At 37.8% G+C, this 26,070-nt stretch overlaps 4 protein-coding genes and 1 pseudogene across 4 annotated transcripts; 2 read left to right on the plus strand and 3 right to left on the minus strand.

Annotated features, from left to right (window-relative positions):
• Positions 1–9,243: 9,243 nt before the first annotated feature.
• LOC116919333 lies at positions 9,244–10,634 on the minus strand (the record flags this gene model as incomplete). Its single annotated transcript, XM_032925307.2, has 4 exons — positions 9,244–9,482; positions 9,714–9,920; positions 10,101–10,434; positions 10,503–10,634. Coding segments are annotated over 4 exons (912 nt in total), but the record flags the coding sequence as incomplete, so codon positions are not given.
• A 1,217-nt stretch (positions 10,635–11,851) lies between these two features.
• LOC116919334 lies at positions 11,852–16,686 on the plus strand (annotated as a pseudogene).
• Positions 13,244–13,951, minus strand: LOC116918655. Its single transcript, XM_032924382.2, has one exon. The coding sequence runs from the start codon at positions 13,949–13,951 to the stop codon at positions 13,244–13,246; it is 708 nt and encodes a 235-aa protein (XP_032780273.2).
• A 735-nt stretch (positions 16,687–17,421) lies between the features above and the next one.
• LOC116919383 lies at positions 17,422–17,886 on the plus strand. The gene has a single exon (XM_032925349.2). It carries the CDS (start codon positions 17,422–17,424, stop codon positions 17,884–17,886), a length of 465 nt encoding a protein of 154 aa, XP_032781240.2.
• A 963-nt stretch (positions 17,887–18,849) lies between these two features.
• LOC116919335 lies at positions 18,850–20,469 on the minus strand. Its single transcript, XM_045171190.1, has 6 exons — positions 20,311–20,469; positions 20,112–20,235; positions 19,848–19,988; positions 19,301–19,762; positions 19,133–19,231; positions 18,850–19,031 (listed from the first exon to the last, which is right to left on the minus strand). Exons 1-6 carry the CDS (start codon positions 20,467–20,469, stop codon positions 18,850–18,852), a joined length of 1,167 nt encoding a protein of 388 aa, XP_045027125.1.
• Between the last annotated feature and the right edge of the window lie 5,601 nt (positions 20,470–26,070).

Raw genomic sequence — 26,070 nt, forward strand, 5'->3', positions numbered from 1 at the left:
CTTATTAGTAGAGAGGTTGTTTTCCAAGAACTCTGCAATGGTGTAGTTGGCGACCCCCTTGTGGTGTGACTGATCTTATCTCCGATGTATTCGAGTCTGATGTGTCAATAATCGATTACATTCCTTCAACAAATGCGTAGTTCTTTTTTTTAAGCCTCTTTGCGTCTTCGTAGACCTAGTTGTTTGTTTTTTAAAAAAGCCAAAGTGACCTCATTTGCATAAGGTCCTCTCGGCTTTCTAAAGACTTTTTCATCGAATTTTCACCCACCCTTCCCATTAAAATAAAATTCTGGAAAAAATTAGGGACGTTCTCACTATTTATGAGAACGTACACACAAAAAATTGTACCATTTGGGTGAAAATTGTGGCACTGAGAGAACCGCAAAAACGGCGTTTTTGCATAAGGTTCTCTCAGGCTTCCAAAGACTTCTGGTAGGTACTGTATATATATATATTGTTTTGCTCATAGGCAACGAAATAGACGGTGAAGCTCAATTGCTACTAAATAATGCTGACATGCTTAATACGGGGTTTTTAATTGGTCCAACAGAAAAGTTTCGCAGCTTTTTAGAAAGATTAAAAATCCAACTTAATAACAACCATTCAACATATTCTGAAAATTCTGTCCCAAAGTTGATAATGGACACAAATGTTGGCAATGACCAGGAAAGTGGTTTGGAATCGACAATTGCAAATGTACTTCCGGAAACAATATCAAATGAAAGCGTAAGTTAAAAGCCAGATTTATGTTTCTTTTTGCAGTGTTTATTACTACTGAAATTTTTCCAAGCAGAGTGAATTGAATGTGATGGAAGTTTTAAGATACAGTAGTGCAGGAAGACTTATAATAGGTGAATACCTGGGATGAAATGAAGGATTCATCACAAGTGAATAGAGGATAACAATAATTCAAATTCTGTGTGACCACATTGCAAGAAGGACCAATTAAAATATTTTCCCTTGACATCTACTAAACTTCTGTGGGCTGAAGCAATAGTGAAGAGTTTTCCTTGCCTAGTGACCAAGGTCAGTGATATTCAGGGCAAAGTGACTATATGAATCACGATATTTCCTTCCATCCCAAAGCAGAAGGGTTTATGGAAAATAAATTAAAACATATGCGATGAGTAAAGAAATTTTGAAGAGAAAAATCTCCTATCAAACAACTCCAACACCAAACGTTTCCTTAGAAAAGAAAACCAAAACAAAGCCAAATAAGAAGGGTAAAATTCTCGTAAAAGGAGCAAATGTGGATTTTGATGAGTCCAAAATGGTATCAATGGTAAAAATGTATTTTTTTTTCATTTCGGATGAATCTTAATTATTATTATTTTTTATTATTGCTAAATGTTTCTTGGCTAAACGTACATAGACCGTCTATCACAAATAAAGCCAAGATTCATGACTATATGGAAAGGACATTTGATTACCGGGAACAACAAATTTTAGTAACCTTGACGTGTGCTTTGCAAATTTTAAAAGAATATCCACGTTGTGTGGATTTCGGAAACGGATCCCTGATAATTCATACCATTAATTTATTTAATTATTTACTATTTTTCATGGTTTTCATCGAAAATATAAGGAGGCACACTCCTGCTTGGAACCGCGTTTCTTTGGACGGTTCCATTCATCTTTAGTTTGATTAGCGGAAAGGAAAAAAGTTGACGTTCCAAAATCTACTGACGGTATGATCATACATTTATTACTTGTGGAATTCAAGGGCTTTACACATTTTTTTTATTTCTTTGCTGTAACGCGATTGATAGAATCCCTTAGGTCATTAATTTTGTATCTCAAACTAATGCTTAGTGTATACAGGATTAAAAAGACAGATTTTTTGTCAAAACTTGGTCGTCTTTTTTACTTCCTCTAGGTAATTGTTATTTTCTTATTTCTTATTTTTTACTTTTATTGACCTGATTAAAATCATTCCGCATTTCAAGTAAAATTAAATTATCTCGTCCATTGTCGAATCCAAAGATGAAGTATACCATAAACAACCATTCTTGATCGTTTCCCGATCAATGGAACACCCTCTATATTTTTTTCTGGTAGTAGACAAAACCAACATTCCAGATTTCCAGTTGGGACTCACTGTTCTCATGCCTTTCATGTTCTTTTTACCTTTTTTTTCGCCGTGAGTATCCTCAATAGACCTTCAGCGGCTGCTGAGTTGCACCATCTCGCAATTCAGCCCAATCCCACCTGGTGTTTTAGTTAACTTGATCTCGGTCGATGGGGTGAACCCTACCGTCTTTCATGGGTACACAAAAAGGTGGTAGGGTTCGCTCCGACGACACTAGGGGGAATTCTTTACATCAGGCTGCTGCGCATCTTCCCTCCTTTAAACAAAACCCCCGAGCCGTTATTTTTTTGTCTTCTTTTTGTTATTACTTATTGTAGCAGTACGTTGTATTGACGGTTCACAAGACTAAGACTGGGGGCTTGATACACGACAACGGGGGACTATATATGGGGGGAAACACTGACGTCACACGTCCGGTAGCATTGCATACCGGATCACATAACGTGGTCATTGACCACGTTTAATGTTTATTTTTCTTTCTATTTTGTTTCCAAAATACAATGCATTTTAACAGTATATATTTTTTTTCATTTATAAGAATATTACTTAATGAAGCACCGGTATAATTTCATTAAAATTACTGTTATAATTGTTATTTTCCACTCATGGGCATTCGGGTAGTGGAACCGGTTTCAAAAGCCGATATCATTACTGTTTACCCTATTTGACTTGTATTGTGCAATACATTATAGTTTTATTTATTTTCCTTTAATTTTGTGTACTGGGATAGAAAGATTACCCGAAACATGCCCAACCGCACCGACCTACCTACCTGAAAAATAGTTGATCGGTCATTACTCGGGTAGGTGCTTTTCAAGCGGTTTATTTTTCTTCAAAATAACCACTTTAAGTGACAGGACCCAGCCTCAACTTAAAAAAGGGTGGGCAAGTGAATGAAAATAAAAATGTGATGGAGCAGTCCTTCAAGCTAAGACAATTTTAGTCAAAACAGAAGCAGGACAGTTCAGGAAACACAAAGTAGACAAAGGGAGATTGGATTTTAAGATAACATACTGCTATAAGTGCAAAAAGCAAGGTCACGTTGCCTTCCACTGCGGCGATAAGTCAAAAACGGAAATTTGTGGCCGATGTCCAAAAACCTACAAGAGACAAGACTGTACTCATCCGGTCAGTAAATTTAAGCGTGTAAACTGCAAGGGACCCCACAAATCGGGTGATTTTGCTTGTCCTGTGAATGTCAAAGCCGTCGAGAAACTAAGAACACTTTTGGCCTAGGGTAACGGAAAACAACCACGAACATAGTCATAAGAAATCTAAACTAAAATGCATCCAAATCAACCTAAGGCACTCCAAATCCGCTACTCTTCACTTATGCAAATTGCTTGTAGAGCTACAAATAGATATTGCTATAATTCAAGAAGCATACGCTAACAAAACATTTTAACAAAAACGCCATACATTTGACTTTTTTACCAGAAAACTACCCTATGCACCATAACCTAAACAATGACCTCGCATACGGTGTGGCTATTGTAACTAGAAGTCCATTGTCAGCAGAAAACATAGGCTCGCCGAGCAGTAATCACTGTATAGGCATTAACTTAACTAAACGTAGTTCTATATCCCCTTTTTATATTTATTGCCTAGACCCAACATCCTCCACTAGAATCCATACTAACACCACTAAATGTCCGTCAGAATTTCAAAAACCACAATAATATAACTAGACTCTAAATCGAAGAACAAACTGTGGAACAGCCACACTACAAACAATAAAGGTTCTGAACTCGAGCATTTTACAGAAAATAATAACCTTGACGTGATAAGTAAGCCTATAAGCAAGTGAGTATATATACCAAACAATATATACCAAAAGGAACAGTATCCTGCACAAAAATCCGAATAACGATTAAGTTTTTTAAAGCCACCTATTGGCGAGGTAACGCGTCTTTTTTTGTTTTTTTTGTTTTTAAGGGGAAGGGTAGACGGGGTGATGGACACAACAGGGCAGGGTGGGGTAGTCTATACCTTGTCTTTTTATATGCCTTAAGGTTTTACGCTTCAAGGCAAGTAACATGTCAGTCATTTTTTGTAACCCCCCAGGTTGGTTTGTTTTTTTAAGCGATTTTTGGAAATGTGTGGTTTGGGCGCTGAAATATTGTTTTAACAATTTAGCTTAACTTCTAGCTGCTTGTACATTATATTGTCGTTACTAATGGAGTATGTGTAGCGATTCTGACTGTGATGTTGGATTTCAGTGTTTCATCCCGGATGATGACTTACAAATTAAAAGGCGTGTTTGTAAGATTCTTCGTTCGTGAAAGCTGAGAACAGTTTCATTACTTCCACTACAAAATTGTTAATTATTATTATTTTAATAATATGTAATAAAAAAAGCCAATATTGCTTTATAAAAGTGTGTCTTACGAACGAGTAATAATAATAAATCAACAACCAATAAGTTACACTACATGAGTAATCGAACACCGTTCTCCAGCATCCCCACATAACACAAGGCAGTCCGTCGGATGTCCGACAGATGTCGGGGTCGGATGTTGAGTACATCTTTTTGATATCCTCCGGACAGCCCGATATCCGATTTGAATGTCCTATGGATGTGTTTTTTTTTTTTTTTTGACCGCCCTCAACAGCGCCGTCAGACATTCTAAGGATATCCGAATGGGCTTTCATTTGGCTATAAATATGACATGTATTGGACCTCTAATCTTGAAAAAACATTAGGCTTTACCAGGATTCGAACTTGGGTCTCCGGCATCACAGTCGAATATTATTCCGCTGTGCCAATATATAAATATGTTATTTATCATTTTCGAACAATACAATCGAATTGTTGTAAAACACTTGAGCTTTTTCGATAACAAATCACATACAGGATTTTTAAGAAGTCAAGATGATGTCGAACTTAGGTTAAACCAGAGGTGTATAAATTGAATTTAAACAATTTATGCTAAATATTTTTTGAATTTTAAACTTCAGCATGATTTATTAAGTTTAAAGTAGTTTTTTATTATTTGAATTTATAATCCTATCATAAGTATACTTGCTTTGAATATTATTAGATGCCGAATAATATTTATTTTCTCTGAGTTAATTTCCAATGGCTTGGTTCCCGTAAGCTAAACGGAAAGCTTGTGCAAACCAACTCACGACTTACATATATTTTATTCATTTTTTGTAATAAATTTAAAAATAAACCATCCGGCAAATAGATAATTACTCCTTTATTTTTTCAATTTTTCGTATTAAATGCTGGACTTAAAATAAAAATAGGTTCAAGGGAAAAATTTGAACAAGGTTAAGTTTTCCCATTTTGGAAACAAAGAAATTTTGACAATTAATAATGAAACTTAGTGATCGGCCCCAATTAGTTCTAATCAAGTTAACCGCCCCACACCGATAAAGTGCATTCGTGGTTGAATTGAGGTGCCACTTTTTCAACCGGGGCGGAGCGGGGAAGAATTTGAGGTTAACCCGTTGCCCCGAAGCAATTTTAAAAAATGCCGTTCTTTCGGTTTCAGAGTAAAAATCGGGGCAAGCGGGTAGAACGAGCTATTATCGGGGTTGTTATCGGATAGATCGGGTGAAACAGTCAATCGATAATGTTTTTTGCATTGATGAATCGATTTATTGCAATCCAATTGATTGCAAACCCCAATTGAATTCGGGGAGAAGAATGTTCCTCCCTGAGCCACGCCTCGATGGCCCGAAATGAGAAACCCGATTTGCAAAAAAGCGCCCCGATTGGCTCGAGGCCGATCCTTAAATGAAACAATTGAAAATCTTCTTGGCTGTTGGAAGGAGGTCCGTAGAATATAATTTTTGCACATCCATTGCACTTCCAAGGTGACTAGCCGACGGACATCCCTGGAATTACCCATTGAGTACATAGATATCTAACGGATGTTCGGCCAAGATTTGGACATCCACCGGCAGAAATGTGCTATATTGGTCACAATCGGAATCTATAGACACAAACCCACTGTAAAGACGAAATCCTGCACAGGCAGTTAGAAGTTAAGCTAAAATCATACAAGCAATATTGCACAGCCCAAGCCACACGTTTCCAACGCTTTAAAAAACACACCAACCTGAGGGGTTGCAAAATGACCCGACCTGTTACTTGCCTTAAAGGTAATATCTAGGCATATTAGTCCGGGAGCCGAAAAGGTTTTTGTCAGAAACCATTTGTACAAAGGTTTAAGACGATATTATTACTAACTAAGAAACGCTGAGTACGAAAACCTAATTCTGGTCCACCGCAAATTATGCAAATATGTCACCAGGTGATCCCGAAGTCGGCGTGATATAACACCAAATCTGAAATCACGGGTACAACATATTTTTTAAATTATTATATAGAGAATGGTATGGTGAGTAATAATATGAAAGGCCAGAACTTGTTTTGTGGTGCAAAATACACACCAGAACAGGGTGTGTAATAGCTTTTTTACCATAAAACCTAAAATTAGTTGTACTAAATACTAAATATACGATAAAATAGAGAAAGAAAAACTCTCTTTAAATATGCACTCCCAGAATAGATTAAGAGGTGCAAAATGATGACCAGAATGAAGTGTGTAACTTAAATTTGGGTACCGGGTAGAAAATTTTCGTGTACGGCAACGCTGTACACGAAAAACGTAGTAGGTGGAGTGACATCACCTTCGAACCAATGAATTGAATACCTCTGATCGTCGAGTATCCATCCATTTTTGAGGGGGGAGAATACTGTTGGATTGGCAACAGCTGCTCTGTTCCAAAATGAGCAGATCGAATTTACACGTTTAATTTGCTCAATGAGCACGGTTTTACAAGGGGCAAGAGACTTCCATCGATCCCTTTTACGCTTGCCATGGGATGCTTATGTTTCGGTTTGTAAACCTTCATGAATAAAACTAATCGACAGTCATTAACAGATTGGACTCCCTTAACCCCATACATTTCACATACAAATTTCTCGATGCAATTTATTGTCGAATCAGGCAACATTTCCACATTAGCCTAATTTTCCAAATGCATTTTGAGCATCAATATTTTTTTGTAGAATAGCAAAAGGCTTAACTTTCCCTTTGTATGCAAACGAAGGAGTGTAGTCGCATCCGGTGAATGCGTGAAAACCTGGAAGAGACTTACACAATCTTGGACCCAATTTCTGACTTAGACTAATAACTTCAACAAACCTTAGAGTGTTTTTACTCGCCAAACCCAATTCAAGAAAAAACTTTAACACCGCTCTTAATCTTATCAATATTTCCTAGCGCAACAACCAATACATCGGTATCTCAAGTACGAATTACCACGTTAGCAGGACCAGTGATACTTGCAAGATGGGTTATCATTTTACTGTCCGCTTCTTCATGTGTACTAGATAACCGTTCATCTAACTCTTTAAGTACTCGCCCCTCGGTTGCGGTAAAAACAAAACATTTGGACTCAACAGTCATGCGCACAGTCTTGTCACCAATTACATCACTGAAACAGTCATTATCGAAATGACTAGCAAAAAAATTTACAAGCTGTTTTTTAAAATTGTCGCTCCTGAGGGCTTTTAAAAAGTCTGAGGGACGAATTTGATTAGGTCCTGAGATTGTAAATACTCCATCTCTATCACTTCCACTACGACGATCCCTCTCAATGTCTTTAATGGAAGGAGTAAGGATATCATTGAAAACAATATCAACTCGTTTACAGTTCATACCACAAAGTTTGGTTAGTATATGAAGCGCTATTTTCCCAAACGTGGTAGGCAAATCCACTAGTAAATGCAATAGGAAAAAGCCATCTACAATTTTTACATCTATGTGGCAGGGATTAAATGAAGAAACATTGTGCTGTTCCAGACATTTCAAAAAACTCGCTTTAGGGTTGGTATTGATTTGGCCATCTATGTGGCTGAAACACAAAGGGATTGGTGTTAAAGGGTATGATAAAACATTGTTCATGTCTATCTTATGGTCCACAGCGATAGCCAATAGTCTGCCCATCAAATCTCGCTCCATCCGGGTTTGTACAATTTTGTTATCTGTGCCTTTTTTTTTAATTTTTACACCTTCACATGAGAACGTCATTAGTCTCTGCCGGGGAATAGGTTGTAGAAAGGCAGCAGGATCGGTTATACACCGTTGAATGAAGGATTTTCTCATACTCTCCCCTTTTTCTCTTATGGATAGTAGAAATTGCTGCGTTGCAGCAGAGGAAGCCTTACCAGAACTGAGGTTGACTAACTGTTGACTAACAGTAAATGGGTTTCTGCAGGACTTGATAAAATTCATAAGTTTGTGCAGCAAGGCAGTATCCTTTCGAATCCGATGAACGTGAGTTTCTCTAGCTGTTTCTTGTTTCCTGTTGAGTCCCAAGTAGTTGTAAAGGTGAGATCCCAATGTCATCCGAATGTGATGACTTTTGTTCCAACGGGATCTGGCAGAGCTTGAGTTTGTTAGTGCAGTCACTTCTGTGCAAAGAAATGAAACCCATTCGCTTTAATATAAAAACTAATAAATACATGCATTGATGCGCTAACCTGATGAAGAACTTGCCGCGTCTTTATTAATAGTTTGTTCCAAAGTCAAATCGATTGGAATGCGGGCGAAAGACTTATTTGTTCGTCGAATTGATATAATTCCGTTTTCAAAATACTCGGTTATTCCTGGGTGAGTATTTCCATATTAATGAGATTATCGTGGTATCTTGTTAGCCATCTTGCGTAATTTTGATGGTTGAACACGAAAAATATATTTGCGATCTCCGGTAGAGTGTGAATAAATAGCTTGTAATCTCCAGTTCTTACGGATCTTGAAAATCGGTGGTAGATTTCAAGAAGCTTAACATACGTCATCCAATATTGCGCAGTGGGCCCATGCTCTCCATCAATTGTCTTTTGACAGAAAGATTCGTATTTTTCAATAACATCGTGTAATTCAAAGGGCATGTTTTCATGTCATGCTTGCCAAGTCTCCGGGTGTAATTTTCTGAAGTATAATGCGCAATTCTTCTTCCAGGAATGTATAGTCCGCACTTTGTAGGAATTCTTCAAAATGAATGCATTGAAGTGCCACTGCAAAAATTGGGTGAATTCGTTTGCATCTGTTATAATGCTTCCCGGATAAAAAAGCGTTCAAGGAACCTTCTGCCAAAGCTCCAGTTTCTGGCCCGCCAGAGTCAGCAATAAATTTTTAAATTGCTTTAAAAAGGAAGAGTTCGATGTGAAAAGATCCTGGATGAATAAATAAACAGTCGTACTCGGGCTTCTCTTCAGCTTGAATTGTGAGTGCCATTTTAGAAATGGCAAGGTCATAAGTAACCGAAAAATATTTTTGGTTACACTCTTTCGCGAGCCGTTTGCTCATTTTCAGTGTTTCAAGCATTGCCGAATTAGAAGTTGGAGAAATGTTCAGTTGCGGCAAGTAGCAAATTTTTTGCATGGGCATTAAATCGGTAACGAATAAGGAATTCCATCCCGTACACATTGGTATGTTCTTCAATCGAAAGCCTAAAGAAGCCATCCAAAGAAAATCCAGTAACTTTGCTACATGAAAGCTGGTTGGCACATCTTCTCGTCGCAAGTCTTCTAAAGAAGTCATTATTTCACGTACCATTCTTGGTTTTTTGTAGTACGGTTCTATGACATCGTTGGGTTCGTCAAAAGCCCTTCGACGACGAGATGACGGTCGTCTTCCGTCAAATGATGTTGCTTGGTTGTCTTTATTGTCCTCCGGATTGACTTCATCTTCGTCCGGATTTTCCTGGATACATTCAGAGACATCTTGATACACGATACCTACGGTATCGTGAAGTGTGTCTTTCCCAGTAAGGGTTTCGACGAATCGATCGTAGTTGTCAAAGGCGACTCCTATAATTATATAACCGATACTAATTTTGTTAATCTTTATCTTGAAGTAAGAAGCGTGTTCACATTTACCAGTGTGTACATGTTGTTGACGTTCTAAACCCCACGGTAAAAGTCTTGATTCACGACATGTAGAAAAGGTTAGCTCTGTTTCGAGTTCTTCTGCTGCGTGATAATGTATACCGTGTCCCAGTTTGTTGAAGACTTCAATCACTTTCCGGCTCCCTGTTACAGATTTCATGACCAATGAAAGAACAACATGTTTCGAAGGTCTACACCTTCCATTGGTGACAGAGAAAATTGAATCTTCACACAAAGATTTTATTCTTATCTGTTTTCCTTCTCGAATTTTGGCTGGGTTGATGTGACCAGCAACAAGGCACTCAAAAAACTCTTTTAGAAGTGGTGGAACTTGAACTTCTCCTTCCATCACATCATTTACAGTTATTTTGGTAGAAAATGCTTTTTTGGATTGCTTAAAAATGACGTTGCGAAGAATATAAGCCGCATTCGTGATCTAAAAGGAAGGAAATAATATTACTTTATACAATCAACAACATACATCGATTTTTAAAATATCCTTACCTGAACGGGAATCTTCTTGTCTTTATCAAATTTTGTGCTCAATGCTTCACCCATAGAAAGTGTGGATTTGAAAACTATTTTCCCTATACTAATCGTTGGATGGATGAACGACTTCACTCGGCCACCAAAATGAATTAAGAATTTTTCCCCCAAATGAATTTATTTGGCATTTTATTTTTCAATGTCACCATCGCAGAGGCCAAATTCTTCCAAAGCAAAAAAATAATGGCTCAAAATGTCTGCCATACGCAAAACATCACCGAAAAAAAATAGTTTAGTTTCCATAAACGCAGTTGTTGTTTGGAAGGCTCTTTCGCAGACATCTCTTTTCCTCTGCCAGGCAAAAGCTGCTTTATTAACACTCTGCTTTTTAATGGTGTCAGCTCTGTTATGATAAACTGTTCGGCATTAGCGGTGATACTTGACTTCGTTTGCGATGAAATCACCAATCGCCGTAATTTTTCCTAAAAATTTTTTATCGTTTAGGAGTTTGGCATCCTCTTCTATTTTCCCTCTCACATCCATAGTTTGGCATTGACTCAAAGGTTCTCGAGCTTTGTATTTCAATACTTTTCGCGTTTTTCCACAGAATAGGGTCATTCCATCCCAACTCGAATTTTTCCGTCGTGGAAAAAAATAGAAATGTCTGATTTTTTTACAGTGTGTTCTTTATGCATCAATTTTGCACTGTGTAAAATATCAGATTTTTAGTTTCAATAGGAAGCCGTGATATTGGAATCAAAGTTTACGGTTTTGCATTAAATTTGCATGCGGAAATAGCGATTTTTCCCGTTTTTCGACCGTTTCTACTAACGGAAACAAAAAACAAATGACACGAAAAAATCGGAAATAATTCAGGCTTTCTGAATCTTTTTTTAAAAATTTAATTATGTTTTATTAAGTTACCCTAATGCTAGTTTTTAATTTTTAATTTCAAATGCCTTCAGACAAAATCTCGTTGGCTGTAGAGACTTGAAATTTTTATAGTTAATAGATATCAATAACGTTTATCGTCATAAAAAATTTCATCGTCCGCCAGACCGGCGTGAATTAGTTATGATTTATTTAAAATGAAAATTCAGCCCTATCTTTTTACACGGGGAAGGACTGTCAGGTCGGAGAAATCAATCATCATAGAAGCCGCAACCCCCCCATGGGATTAATAAGGCTGGGGAAAAGTTTGACGACAAATTTCGCGGTAGAAAGAAACTGAAAATTACAAGAGCTTGTTAGTTAACTCTTACATCAAGGTTATTTAAAAAATGATTCAGTCTGTGAAGTATTTTGATTCAGTTCAATCGTTTATTTGTCCACAACAGTTCATAGTTTTTGCTCATAGTTTTGGCATCATGGATAACCATGTGATAAAGTGTTGTGTTGGTGAATATACGAATAGTGACTGTTTCAAGCAAAGTTATGTTAAGTCTAATCACAAAAAAGTAATCGAATTAACTGAGTTGCACATAGAAGACCAGCGAATCATCAAGCTGCGAGTTGGAAGTGAACATATTAACACTATTTGTTTGCACCATCAATGCGTGTTTTTTACTTATTTCAAAAGTACAGTATTAAAGACAAATTTTTGTTGCGATCCAAAGACACAAAAAAAAGTGGTTGGTGATAAACTAATTAGTCTTCATCTCAGTGATTCCGTTTATGCGGCAACAAATACTCTGCGTTTGATTCCTGGTTATAAAATTTGTAAGCATGTTTTGAATTCATGGATTCCAATATTTTGAAACCGTCTAATCAGGAATCCCCAGCGAAAAGTTGTATGGATTCAAGTGAACCATTATATTTCAACAGCCCAGAAGTCAAACTTTACACTCCAAGGAGAATTATTAGTGCTCTTTATAACGCGTCAATAATCAGTCTAATTGCTGAGTTAGATCGGAGTAATTCGGAACGCCAACTGAGAATCTGTAGTGATGTCCTTGATAAAGTGAAGCGAAATGTCCTTGAAACGGAAGATTTTTCGCTATTCAACGCAAATGATTACAAGGAGTTACTAGATGCTGTACGAGTAAAGGTAATTCATTTAAGTTCACTTGAAATTTATATATACTAACAATTATTTCCCCAAATAAGATAAATTTATCAAAGAATGGAAGCGAGCGCCTATCTTTGTTGACCTTGGTTCCACACAGCTGGACACACGAACAAACAAGTGATTTTTTTGGCGTTTCAAAATACTCCGCCACTCAAGCCGCTGATTTGAAAATAAGGATCGGTATTTTAGCGTAGGCTCCCAAAAAGAGGAACGGCCATTGTTTGAGTGATGGTAAAAATTTAGTTACGTCAAATCAAATTGATTTTGAAAATTATTTTTTAATTATTCAATAGAGGAAAAGGCGCGAATTGTAGATTTTTATACATCCGATGAATATAGTCGCCATAGGGGGTTTCATTTTGCAAAAAATTTGAAATTCAAGGCGGCCTTTTAAATTGGGGTGCCTAGTACTAAAATAATGATAACTACAAAATTTCAGATTTTTAAAGAAATATTTGACCCTCCCAGCCGTGAGAAAATAGCTAAATTTGCATTTTTCTCCCTATTTTCCCCTGCGCTCGAGATGTTGTACTTGGAATTTTTTAGCGGCCTTTCGTATTTAAGTTCTTCAATATACAACTAATATATGCTCAAAAACTCATATTGATCGAAGAAGTTTTAGAGGTCGCAGAAAAATTAAGAAAAAAAAATAAGGAAATTCAAAGTTTTTGTATTCATCCCGACGTAAATATCAAATTGAATTCAAACTGCTTTTGTTGAACGACTTGAAATGAGCTCGATGTTGTTCAATTACTTGTAACAAATAATTTTGCTCTTCAACGTTACCCACAACATCTTTGAAATCTGTAATTAATTTAACAGCACGCTCAGCACAGTCATTGACCACTTCCATTGACCGAACGACAGCCTCTGCTTTTTTATACCCACTCATTTTCTCCCAGCAAGAAACAGGTGCCTGCATCCAATCAAGTTGTTCCTCATTCATTTTTAATAAATCAAACAGCAACCAACTGTTGGGGCCTATGAATCTTATTAACTGGTCAGGATACTCAACTAAATCGTTAGGGCCAGTCTTTGGAAATTTGGGTTTGCCGGGTAAAAAGCGCTTTGGACGAGGAATGGATAATAGCTTTTCAACTAATGCTTTCCTCAGAGATTCAGCTAACTCTCTATCAAAAACGGAAAATACAACCAATTCTTCCGACAAATACCACAAATGATTGAGAATCGATTTGATAGCTGATGCTGCGGCGATTTCGTTTTCCTTTCGATAAAGCGACATCATCGATAAGTATTTTAGATCCACAGCTGGAGATATCGTTGCAAGCCTTGATTGTAGAAACGCAGAACTGTGAAACAGTGCAATGGAAATTGCCATAGTCTTGACGTTCTTTGCTTCTGCATCGCTCATTTCAAACTGCTCCGAGAGCAATTGCATTTTGAGAAAGTATATGGAAAACGCCATAAATCATGCGTGATGATGGGCTCCTTTTAAATAAAAGTAAAGTCATGTATAGTGGACAATATTTAAACACATATGCTAAAGCTTATTAATCAACCTGGTTTCCGAAAAGAAAATGGATATACGCTGCCGCCGAGGAATAAAACTGTCAGTTCGAGAAGTTCACGATAATCTTCTCTCGGAAAAGTTTCATTTTCTAAACACTCCGTGCCCCAGTCCACTACCAAATGAGCAATATTTTGCAACTCAACATCTATGTCAAAGTCAAATAGCGGTAGATTCTATAAAAAAGTAAAAGCAACATTATTGATAAGTCAATTATAGTTATTGGAAGACGCTACTCGCTACTGTCACTAACCGTGTGGTCTTGGTCAATGTTTGGCCACTCTTTTTGAAACCTGAAAAATAAAGCTTCTGACGGACTATTCCTCTCGCCAATTATTGAATCCGATACGTGTTTCACATGAAGTTCGTAAACATGGTGGCGACAAGCAAGCCACAATACCGAGTGGCCAACAGTAGATTTAATGATGGTCGCGCTGCCTTTCAAACGCCCCGTATTGCTGGCGGTTGTGTCGAAACAAAGGCCAATAACGTTCTTCAATATGCCCCAATCTTCTAATAAATCGTCTACAGCTCGATGTTGAGCGACACCTGTGGAATCTGGAATTACTGGAATTCCTAACAACTTTGGTGATTCAATCTGAGGTTTGCCACTGACTAACACAGCCACGCGATTGTCAACATTTCCCGTTAAATACCTTTAAAAACATATATATTTTAGTCGATGATATGCATTCAATAATACCAAATAATTTCAATACTTAATGAGCTTTGAATCCCAATGGACAATAACAAAAAGAGGTTTTTCTTTCAGCCAGTCCTCTTTTACTTTTTCTGCTATGGCTTTTCTGTTCTCGCGTCGGTGGCGGTAAGCGGTAGATAAAGACATGCTCATGTCATTAATGTCACCACCTCCTGCTCTTACAAAAGCTGACTGCAGAAGTAAATGGTCCCGGATGCTAATATTACGGCTATCGGCAACTTGTCCAGTTTGTTTTGTGAGATTTTTTGCTGGAATTAGAAGCACCACTGATGATGGCCTGGGCGTAGCGCGTGCAGCTGAATACTCATCATCAGTCAAATGACAATCAGGGATAGATTGTTCCGATTCAGAAGACAGCTGGGCACCAACATCAACCAAACCAGGCGTTAACTTGTCAGCGATTGAGCAAGACTGTTTTCGATTCATTCTTCTTTGTCGACTACTTGCTCTTTCTTGCTCTTTTCGATCCAATCCATACATCGTTCCAGTTTGAGGATACTGTCGTTGACCAGCTAAAAATTCTAAATCTTCTTGCCAGTTATTCGTTCGTAAAGCTTTTAGCTGATTTTCAACATCCGATGGAGACAAATCACATAGACTATTCATGCTGTTGTTGAATTCTTGGATTTGTCTTTGTGAATTTTTGTTTTCACGAGCAGACACTTCGATTTTTTTAACAGACGCCCAAACTTTATGAATTTTAATGAGTTGATCAAGCCATTTCTTGTCAGACTTGATTGGGATAGCGGCTCTTTGCCAAATTTCTTTCAATTCCATAAGTATGGCTCGAAAAACTTCTCTAGTACTTGTGTTACCTTTGGCCTGTTGTCTCAGCCACAAAAACCTCTTCATGACGGCTCTCTTCAAAGGCAGTTTAGTCACAATCGATAGGCTACTTTCGGTTCCATGGCCGAGTAGCCAATCTTTATTGTTGGTCCTCGTTTTGCCCATTCCAAATAAAAATAATTACCACTAATTCGACGCACTACTACTGGATTTCAGATTTCACCAACGATCACTGTAAAAAAAGGGCGACTAAGCGTTGGTGCCATATTTCTTAATTTTTCTGCGACCTCTCAAACTTCTTCGATCAATATGAGGTTTTGAGCATATATTAGTTGTATATTGAAGAACTTAAATACGAAAGGCCGCTAAAAAATTCCAAGTACAACATCTCGAGCGCAGGGGAAAATAGGAAGAAAAATGCAAATTTAGCTATTTTCTCACGGCTGGGAGGGTCAAATATTTCTTTAAAAATCTGAAATTTTGTAGTTATCATTATTTTAGTACTGGGCACCCCAATTTAAAAGGCCACCTTGAATTTCAAAAATTTTTGCAAAATGAAACACCCTAAGTCGCCAGTTACCGGGAATGAAAAATGTGAAAAGCGTCAAGCAGCTAAATGGAAAACGAATGAAAATTCAAAAGCGACTTTTGCTTGTCAACACAAAAGAACTCGAGTACAAGAACGCCCGAGTACAAGAAAAAGTATAGCTCCACTAGTGCAGTGTGCAAGCTTTCCGCCTTCTTTGAAAATAGACCAGCCTATGTCAACAATGTTGGTGCTAGTGGCACACACTCTGTTTGTGTGTGTTTGTACCATCAGAACGTCAAACTCATGCTGGACGCCCTCGGATTTATGAATGAAAGACACTATTTGATGGATCAATTAGTGTGCTCTGTTTATACCAAGGTACAGCACATCATATAATTTTAATAAACTAGAATCCTGTTTAAATATCATTGAACTTACTTTGCAATTAATTGACTAAATCTTTAGGAGTGCATGATGACTCGTTGCCCTTCCTGCCCTGGAGCGGATTGTCTTGAAAAATTTCTCGAAGAATCCATCAACGATGAAACAGAGGATGTGATAACCTACTAAAAGTGGGCGCAAACCGACGGAACAAAACTTGAAACTGCACAGTCATCCAAAGATGAGTTCATAGATTCCCTAGTCGTTGCCATCGGCAATTTAACTATTCATCATTACGTCGCCCGAAATCAGAGCGCACATTTTGTGAAATGTAAAGAGGAGATTGACAACGAGACTTGCGTATTGGTTAGCGACTTTTCAGAAAACTTTTCGTTCATAATCCAAGATTCGATTCAAGGTTACTATTGGGCTAACGATCAGGCCACTCTTTTACCCTTTCTGGGATATATGAAACTAGAAGACGGAACTGACGTTAGTGTCAGTATGGCCGTTATAAGTAATCACTTGACGCATGATACTCTCTCGGTCCATTCCTTTTTGAAACCAGTTCTACAGCATTTAAAACAACTTAATCCGTCATTGAAAAATATCAAATATTTTACTGATGGCTCGGGCGCACAGTATAAAAACAAAAAGAATTTTGCCAACTTATGCCGCACAATCTAGATTTTAATGGCCTTAATGCTGAGTGGCATTTCTTTGCTTCCTGTCACGGGAAAAGTGCTTGCGATGGTATTGGAGGAACATTGAAAAGGTTAGCGCGACTGGCAAGTCTTCGTTAACAGTCAAATAACAACGCCGCAACATCTTTTTCAATGGGCTTCAGATAACGTCACTGGTATCAAGTGTTTTTATGTTAGCTCAGAATTAGTCAGTTTAAACGAGCAATCGATAGAAAAAAGAATGAATGAAGCTATCGCTGTAAAAGGAACACGTTCCTTTCACTATTTCGTACCAATCAACTCTTTTCAAATCAAAGCATCTCAACTCTCAGGACCTGATTCTGACTTTAAAGTATTTGATGTTCTTCCTGTTCCGAATGCTGAATTTGATTTTGATTCTTGTCAAGTGGACGATTTTGTGGCATGTATTTATGAATTTGATGGTTGCTGGTATGTTTCGCGAATTACCAATATTGATGTAGTTAGCAAAGAATTTGAAGTTGAATTTTTTTCGCCTAACGGTCACACTGGTTTCGTTAAAGGCTACAAAACGACCAAAGATTCATCATGGATAAGAAACGAAAATATGTTGCTCAAAGTCATTTCCCTTAAAAAGACCACTGTTCGTGGTAGACTGTTTAAACTTGATAAAAATGAATATGATATTATTGAAAATAAATTTTCAAGCCGTATGGCTGATGGATGAAAATGAGTCGTCAATTTTTTTCTTTCATTTACTATTATAAACAAAAAATGTAACCGTATAATAAATGTGATTATACACACTTTTGAGTTTATCTCTAATTACTTCCCCAGCTCCCTCCCCTTCGTCCCTCTCCCTAGCCCTATTCCCCAGCCTAATTTATCCCATGAGGGGGTTGCGGCTTCTATGATGATTGATTTCTCCGACCTGACAGTCCTTCCCCGTGTAAAAAGATAGGGCTGAATTTCCATTTTAAATTCATCATAAGTTATGATATAACATATATGAATAACATAACCAGTGTATTGGATTTGGAAAATTTGGTCGGATTTGACAAATCCAAATCATTTCAACAATTTCCAAATCCAAATCAAATCATTTTGTAAAAAATCTGAAAATTTCAAATCAAATCAAATGAAAAAAGAGTCAAATCCAAATCAATTCGAAATTGATTTGATTTTTGTCAAATCCAAATCAAATCCAAATCAAATCCTCTCAAAATAATGAAACCAATTAAGAAAAAAACTTGTTTATACTGGGTTCTTCACTCAACTTGTCAACTGTCACTTTACATAACTTATTAACCAAAAACTTAAGAAGAAAACATAAAAAAACTAAATTAAAATAACTAGATAAGCGACAGGCCGACAGCTATTAACTTATTAAGTGATGATGATGATTAAGTGAGGAAATGATTAAGAAAGGAAATGGCAGTTTTTTTAAATAAACAAAAGCATTTGAAAAAGGCTAGCTTTAATTCTATTTTTTTTTTGCTGATTTAATATCAACAGCCTTGCTAAAGCCACGCTCAATATTACTTGATGACGCTGGAACGCCCATCACGTCTCTAGCAATGGGGGCAAGAGCTGGGAATCTATGCTTATTTTGTTTCCAGAATAAAAGAGGACTGTAAGACAAATCGAATTCTTCCGAGTCGTTGACAATCGGGAATTCGGAGAGATATTTTTAAAATTCCTCTAATACTTTTTCTGAAGCAGGATAAGATTCAGTTCGTGGTTTAGGTAAAACTGAGGACAGAATGGGGCGATTAAATTTACTTCTTTTAGCAGCCGATGAAGTCTCATAGTCATTAGGGTCCTGTGAATTATGACGTTTTTCATTGGCAGAACTCTCAATTTCGTTCTCACCTAAACAATAAATGGGGTAAAAATGAGTCCATTTAATCAATTGCAGAGAAATGTAAATATTTAAACGAAGTTCGAAACTTTCTACTAAGTTATTCGATAACGGGACAAAATGATGTCTGACACTGCTCTGAGAACGGCTTTTTCGTCGAGACCACCAGCTTCGATGAATGATTTCTTGATGCGAGGGTCTAATATTGATCCTATAATAAAAATTCAAATGTTTGCAAATTGTAATGAAATATTTAAAACAATCTCAGTAAAAATTTTACCAATTAAATAGAGCGAATCATTCAGAACATAATTCAACCTAGTCTTGAGGGACTTTTGGAGAGCTTTAGCCACCGTTTTACACGAATTGATGGATCGAGCATCAGGATTTACTTGAGGATACAGGCTACATTTGTTAACTAGATCCAGGTAGAACGGTATAACTAGTCCAATCGTTTCAGGTTCTTTCTGAAAAGCATCCATTGCTATTTTAAATGGTCCAAGTAGAATGACGAGTTCTCGCAAACTCTTGATTTGTATGGCTGTAAGAGAACCATGAACAGCGCAGCTGTTAAGTTTCGATTGTATGTTGGGATCCTTATCCATGGCTTCCAATGATCCTTTTATCATCCCATACTGCGAACTCCAGCGGGTTTGGTTTAACATTGGAATTTTTAAACCAACACAATCCATTAACGTCTTCATGTCAACGACACTCCTCCTTATACCACCAACAATCTTCCCTAGAAGATTCAATGCACCTTTGGCAACTTTCTAAATAAAATAAAATCATAATTAGAGAAAGTATTTATGAAAAGTTTCAAAAACTGACCTCAAGGACTAAAAGTCCGTCTTTGATGGCTAATTGGACATGGTGGGGCAAACATCTTGCATGATAACCAGCCGTTACGTTGTATCCAGTCTCATTACACTTCTCGGTGTTGTCGTTCAGTAACGATTCTAAATCCAGATCTAATACAAAATGATCTTCGGAATCCGAAGCATTGCTTTCTAAGTCGTTGCTGTCTGCCTCGGCAATTAATTCAGCAAACTCGGGGACTAGTAGATAGTTTGGAACGTCAATTCCCGCCTCAATTTCAATTCCTATTAACTCCTCTTCCTCTTGAGCTTTTTCCGTCTCGTCCACAAATGTTGGAAGTTTAACCCTTAAAGCAGCAATCATGTTACGGGCGTTGTCAGTAACACACCGAATCTCCTAAAATGAGCAAAAACGGAATAAGTAAGAATTAATTCATTCATCAGCCAAACGAGTTGATTTCTTAAACTTTACCTTTTTATTTACTTCCCAATCCTCAATCGTAGACTCGTATTCCGCAAAGATTGCTGCTGCCGTATGATTCTTTGGCATCTCACGGAGGGAGAGAAATGCTGTAAAGGGTTCATAGTCACAAGTCACCGCAGAACATGATACACCCAAGAATCCTTCCATTGACTTAGAAGACCACAAATCCATCATTACTGAACAAGCAGGGGACGAGGCAAGACGTTTCTTAACTGTTGTTGCAACTTCCTCATAAAGATGTGGAATGAGTGTCTCTCGCATTCGTTTGTAAGAAGGAATTTGGTAATCTGGAACTGCAGCGGCCATCAAATTCCGAAACCCCTCTCGTTTTAAAATCGTAAGGGGAAGGTTGTCCTTGCAGATCATTAAAGTAACCAATTTATCTAACTGTTATTTTTTGGCCTTAGAAGTTTTCTTTCCATTGCAAACAAACGTGGTCATCGAAGATTGTCTGAGACTGGATTTAGGATAGGATTTAGGAATTTTGCCATATTCCTCAACATGATTCCTTTTGATATGTCTTAAAAAATTTGAATACGAGTCTTTGTTTCCAGAATGATAGATACCAGAACTGCAGAACTTGCACTTTGCAAGTACTTTTCCCGATGCTTCATGGCAATCAGTCCAACAAGTCTTCCTCCATTTTGGCCATTTGCTTTGCTCAAAAATCGGGATAGAATGCGCACCTTCTGGTAACTTAGATGTGAAGGTAGTTGTGCAGTTTCTTCATCTGCTTGCTCATCTTCAGTTTCCATACTTTCATCAATTCGCCCGTGATTTTCTTCTTCGGCTAATAGTATACGTTCTTCATTTTCTTGAGAAATGTCTTGAGCAAGTGGAGTATTAGTAGGATTTGTAGCTCGAACGGTTTGCCCATTGCCTGAGGTACCACGTCCTCATGAGCTGCCACGTTCTCGTGAGCTACCACGTCCTCGTGAACCGCCTCCTCGTGATTCGTTTTTGTTTCCTCTTGTACTCATTCTAAAATGTCAGTTAAAATAAAAGGATTGATGAGTTCACAGTTCTACATAGCTAGTTGTTAAAGTAGTACCTTGATGTAGGTAAACTAAACTAACAGAACTAGACCTGGCTAATTAGTCGCAATCAGAATTCCAACTGATTTTAATTGGCTCGCAGTAACACCATGTACAACAGAAAGATACATAAGCTAGTAGTAGACCAAACTAATCTACAAAGAAAAACTTTTTAAGTGTTGGAACATGGCGTATAAACAGGACTTATACACTGATACCTTTATTAATTGTCTTTGAATCTTTGATGCAATTGATAGATGTAGATTGCAAAGTTGGCACAATCACGAGGTCCTACAGTCACGTTAACTTAGTGAAATAGTGGTCTATTGAAAAGACCAAACCAAAAAGGAAAATGCCAAAATGGGAACATGTATAAAACCGAACAGAAAGTAAAAATATTAATTAAACATTTATACCTGCAGAAAATTCACTCAGAGTTACATTAAAATAAAAACACAGAATTCAGATACTCAACGTGCGAAGCAATATGACTGAGCTCAAATTAGGTCAGAAGTCAAGTCAGGTCAGTAGGCGTCAGCGAAGTCAGACCTCTGGTGGGCCATTGGTTAAGTTACTCTTAATGATTTGGATTTGGATTTGAAATTGATTTGATTTTTATGACATTTTGCGTCAAATCTAAATCAAATCACTGCCTTTTCCCACATTGGGAAATCCAATCCAAATCCTCAAATTTTTCGGATTTGATTTGGATTTGAGTGATTTGATGTTTTCAAATCCAACACACTGAATATCACGGCTTCCTATTGAAACTAAAAATCTGATATTTTACACAGTGCATGATTTATGCATAAAGAACACACTGTAAAAAAATCAGACATTTCTATTTTTTTCCGCGACGAAAAAATTCGAGTTGGGATGGAATGACCCAATATACAGTTGTTATCGAAAACAACATTTGGTGTTGGATTACGTTTCTCTCCAGAACGCAACGAGCGAACTACGACGTTTAAGTTATCTATTTCAACACACCAACACAAATGAAAGTTAGATGAAAAGAAAACATTCTATTAGTAAATTTTGATATTACCCGACTCAAGTCCTGGTGTTGGCTGAATATTTTCTACGACAACTTGAAGTTGTGCTTCAGAGCTTTGCTCAGATAATTTACCAGTGGCAGCTTTTATTTCATCTTGTGAAACTGCCGTGTAATTTTTGTAGCATTTCACGTGATAGCCAATACTATCACTCAGAGCTGTTGGAATTTGGATTTTAGAAAACTTTGAATTGCTACGAAAACGAAACACCACTTCAGCATTTTTTGCACTTTGCTAAGGATGTTTCCGTAAACAGCAAAACTTTATCTTTCGATTGAACTACATCGTTCACATGTAAAACACAAATCCTGGCGGAATCTGCTTCGGTAACACTGGTGAAACTCATATTTTACATGTTTGTTACATTTGAAAATCCGCGCAGGTAATTGCGTCACAATTTTTTTGCCAACAATATAGCAGACGACAACTGCGTTGCCAAGTTAAAAATTTTTATTAAATAAAAACTGTATAGCAGTAAATGTAAGAATTCTTTTTATTATTTCAGATGTTTTTTAGTAGTTACTAGTAATACTTGTCTAAATACTTGCATTGAGATTTTAAAAAACGCGGGCCGAAAGCAGCGTTGCCGTACACGAAGATTTGCTACCCGGTACCCAAATTTAAGTTACGCACTTCATTCTGGTCATCATTTTGCACCTCTTAATCTATTCTGGGAGTCCATATTTAAAGAGAGTGTTTCTTTCTCTATTTTATCGTATATTTAGTATTTAGTACAACTAATTTTAGGTTTTATGGTAAAAAAGCTATTACACACCCTGTTCTGGTGTGTATTTTGCACCACAAAACAAGTTCTGGCCTTTCATATTATTACTCACCATACCATTCTCTATATAATAATTAAAAAAATATGTTGTACCCGGGATTTCAGATTTGGTGTTATATCACGCCGACTTTGGGATCACCTGGTGACATATTTGCATAATTTGCGGTGGACCATAATTAGGTTTTCGTACTCAGCGTTTCTTAGTTAGTAATAATATTGTAAGGATCCGCCGACCAAATCAAAATTTAAACGGTAAAATTTAACGCGTTGCTTTTTATTGCCCTGTTTTGACCCCAAATTTGTTGCCCCGAATGACCGACTTTCTACTTTTATTACTCTAACGGTTAAGTCAGCCTTCTTCCGCCGACCTTATATTTTTGAACACGCCTGACCTCGTTTGACTTTAAATTCGACTCTCTGCGTTGCCGTATAAAAGACGGACAAACTTCACCAGCAGGGGGAGAGTCACCAGTCGACCAGCGAGGAGTCAGTGAGTCAGTCTTCCTCCCTCCGTCTGTTATCTTTTCCCTTTTGTTTTTGCCGCTGTGTTTTGAAATGTAATTGGTGTCAAATTTAAATAAACATCATCACCCCAATTGTTTCAATATCGTCTTAAACTTTTGTACAAATGGTTTCTGACAAAGTCCTCGGCTTCCGGACTATATAGAAAACCAAGTCTAGACTTACCCCACCCTGTCCTGTCATATCCATCACCCCGTCTAACTCTACGTCTTAGAGAAAAACAAAAAAAAACGTTACTCTGCTAATAGGTGGCCTTCAAAATTGAAATCGGTGTTCGAATTTTTGTGCAGGATGCTGTACATCAATGATAGAGGTTACAATAGCTGGCGATAAACCCAGGATTTCGTTCTGGAGGTATCTTGAAGAAGATTCGCTATCTGACCATCCTTATTATATCTATTTTGAGATTGAAAAGGAGCGAACGAAAAATATTTACACTGGGAAACCCACTGTACCTAAAATTTAAAATTTAAACATAAGAAATTACCTAAGCAGCTTTTAGAATCTTCTCTAAGAGTGGTAGATATAAACTGGTCGACTGTCAAGACGAAGGAAAGAGTGGACGATGTAGTAGAGGTACTAACAGAGAAAATAGTCAAAAGTGCAATAAACAGTAAGCTGTAAAAAAAAATAATAAGTAAAAATAAACTGGATTGTTTAAGTGAGGAACTCGAAAAAAAAGTACTAGTGAAAATACTATATGAAAGATTAATTTGGCTCTTACAAGACAAGCGCGATGAAGTAAAAAAATGGAGTGGGGATCGCAATAGTAAGCTGCTCAACATAAGTGCAGTACAGTGTCGGTCCAGTTATAGAACCGGCCTGTGCGTGGTTCTATAACTGAATGGTTCTATAACCAAGCACCCGATCTTAGTGCCACCTATCGTCGGTTCCTTTATCCCTCAAAATTTGACAGTCTTAGAATGTATGGGCACATAGCAGAGTGGTAATGCTGTTCGCTATGGATCTAGAGTTCCGTGTTCGAACCGCTGCTAAGCCAAATAAAAAGCGGCTGTTCACGGCACCCCTTCACACTGCAACGCGCCGCTAGGGGGTCGGCTTGGACTTATGGATACTAATAAGGTCAATATTGTTACGAAATCAGAGGATCTCAGGCATAGAAAAGAACGCAAATAAGTCTTAGTAGCTCGGTCTTTATTTTCCTGACAAAACCAAGCGAGTCCTACCCGGCCACACTACACCGTGTCTGCCTGGACTCGCCCCACCGGCCATACTTGTGGTATTCCGGCTCCTCACACATACACAGAATACTGGTCATGTATATGACATTCCAGTTACCAGTAATTACACATATGCGATTCAAACAATAAACACAACGAAGACAGACAGACAAAGTAGGATACTCACACACGAAAATCACACGAGTTAGCCTGGCTATTAGAAAGAGTACCGAGCTGATGGCGGCGTCGTCTTAGTTCAAGGTGGCACACAAGAGTGCCCTCAAATCATTCCAAAGGGAAAATAAAGAACTCCAACTCAACGTCAGAGAGACGTGAAAGACCAAAAAGGACTCACTCGACGATCCTATATCGTCGAGTTCCGTCGAATAAGGTGAAACACATACAAGTAAATAGGGAAGCAAAAAGGGGGGGGGGGGTGATCCCGGGGAATCCGTCGAGGTGTGAACGTCGACAAAGTCGGCGATCATAACAATATTCATCCGCGTCGGGCGGCACGGAAATTTGTTTTAACTTCAGCGCATGCGGAACAGCGGCTGCACTTTGCGGCCACTTTCGTGAACATGCAGGAAGAATGGTGGGAGGACGTTATTTTTTGCGACGAAAAATCATTTGGGTAGGATAATTTATGTTAGTTAGCTCCCATTTTGAAATTAACAAACATTTATTAAGATCGGACGAGTGTGGGCGGGTGTTTGCTTATAGAGTAAATGGCACTCGTTTCGACAGAAAACACGTCCAAATTAAGGATGGCAGCGGAAGGAAAACTGTGCCCGTCTGGGCATGGTTTTCAGATAACGGAGCCGGAGATTTTGTTCGGATTGAAGGGAAGCTGAATAGCGAAAGGTATCTTCAGATTCTCCGGGACGTCCTGCTTCCTTCGATTCATGAAAAATTCCCTCGCAGGCGAATCAAATTCATTCAAGATAGGTCCCCAATACATCAATCTAACCTAATCAAGCAGTGGTTTGAAGATCACCAGGAAGTCATTGAATTACTTCCTTGGCCGCCAAAAGGGGCGGACATGAACCCCATCGAAAACGTTTGGGGAGATATCGTGAAGGATTCGGAATTTTTCCGTCCGCGTTCCGCGGATGAAGTGTTCGAGAAGGAAAATGCAATTTGGGAAGGGTATAAGGGGAGGCCAACTTATT

Source organism: Daphnia magna, linkage group LG3 (genome assembly GCF_020631705.1).
Source record: "Daphnia magna isolate NIES linkage group LG3, ASM2063170v1.1, whole genome shotgun sequence".
In the NCBI taxonomy this organism is placed as follows: Eukaryota; Metazoa; Arthropoda; class Branchiopoda; order Diplostraca; family Daphniidae; genus Daphnia; species Daphnia magna.

Bases quoted from the DNA above. Each gene is read 5' to 3' on its own strand.
- LOC116919335 (XM_045171190.1), bottom strand. From the start codon at position 20,469: ATGGAAGGATTCTTGGGTGTATCATGTTCTGCGGTGACTTGTGACTAT. The intron at 19,763-19,847 runs GTTTTTGAAACT...TGAATCTTCTAG, and splicing joins ACTTTTAGTCCTTGAGGTCA to GGAAGATTGTTGGTGGTATA. The intron at 19,032-19,132 runs GTTATCGAATAA...TTTATTGTTTAG, and splicing joins GTCAGACATCATTTTGTCCC to GTGAGAACGAAATTGAGAGT.
- LOC116918655 (XM_032924382.2), bottom strand. From the start codon at position 13,951: ATGCAATTGCTCTCGGAGCAGTTTGAAATGAGCGATGCAGAAGCAAAG.
- LOC116919383 (XM_032925349.2), top strand. From the start codon at position 17,422: ATGAATGAAGCTATCGCTGTAAAAGGAACACGTTCCTTTCACTATTTC.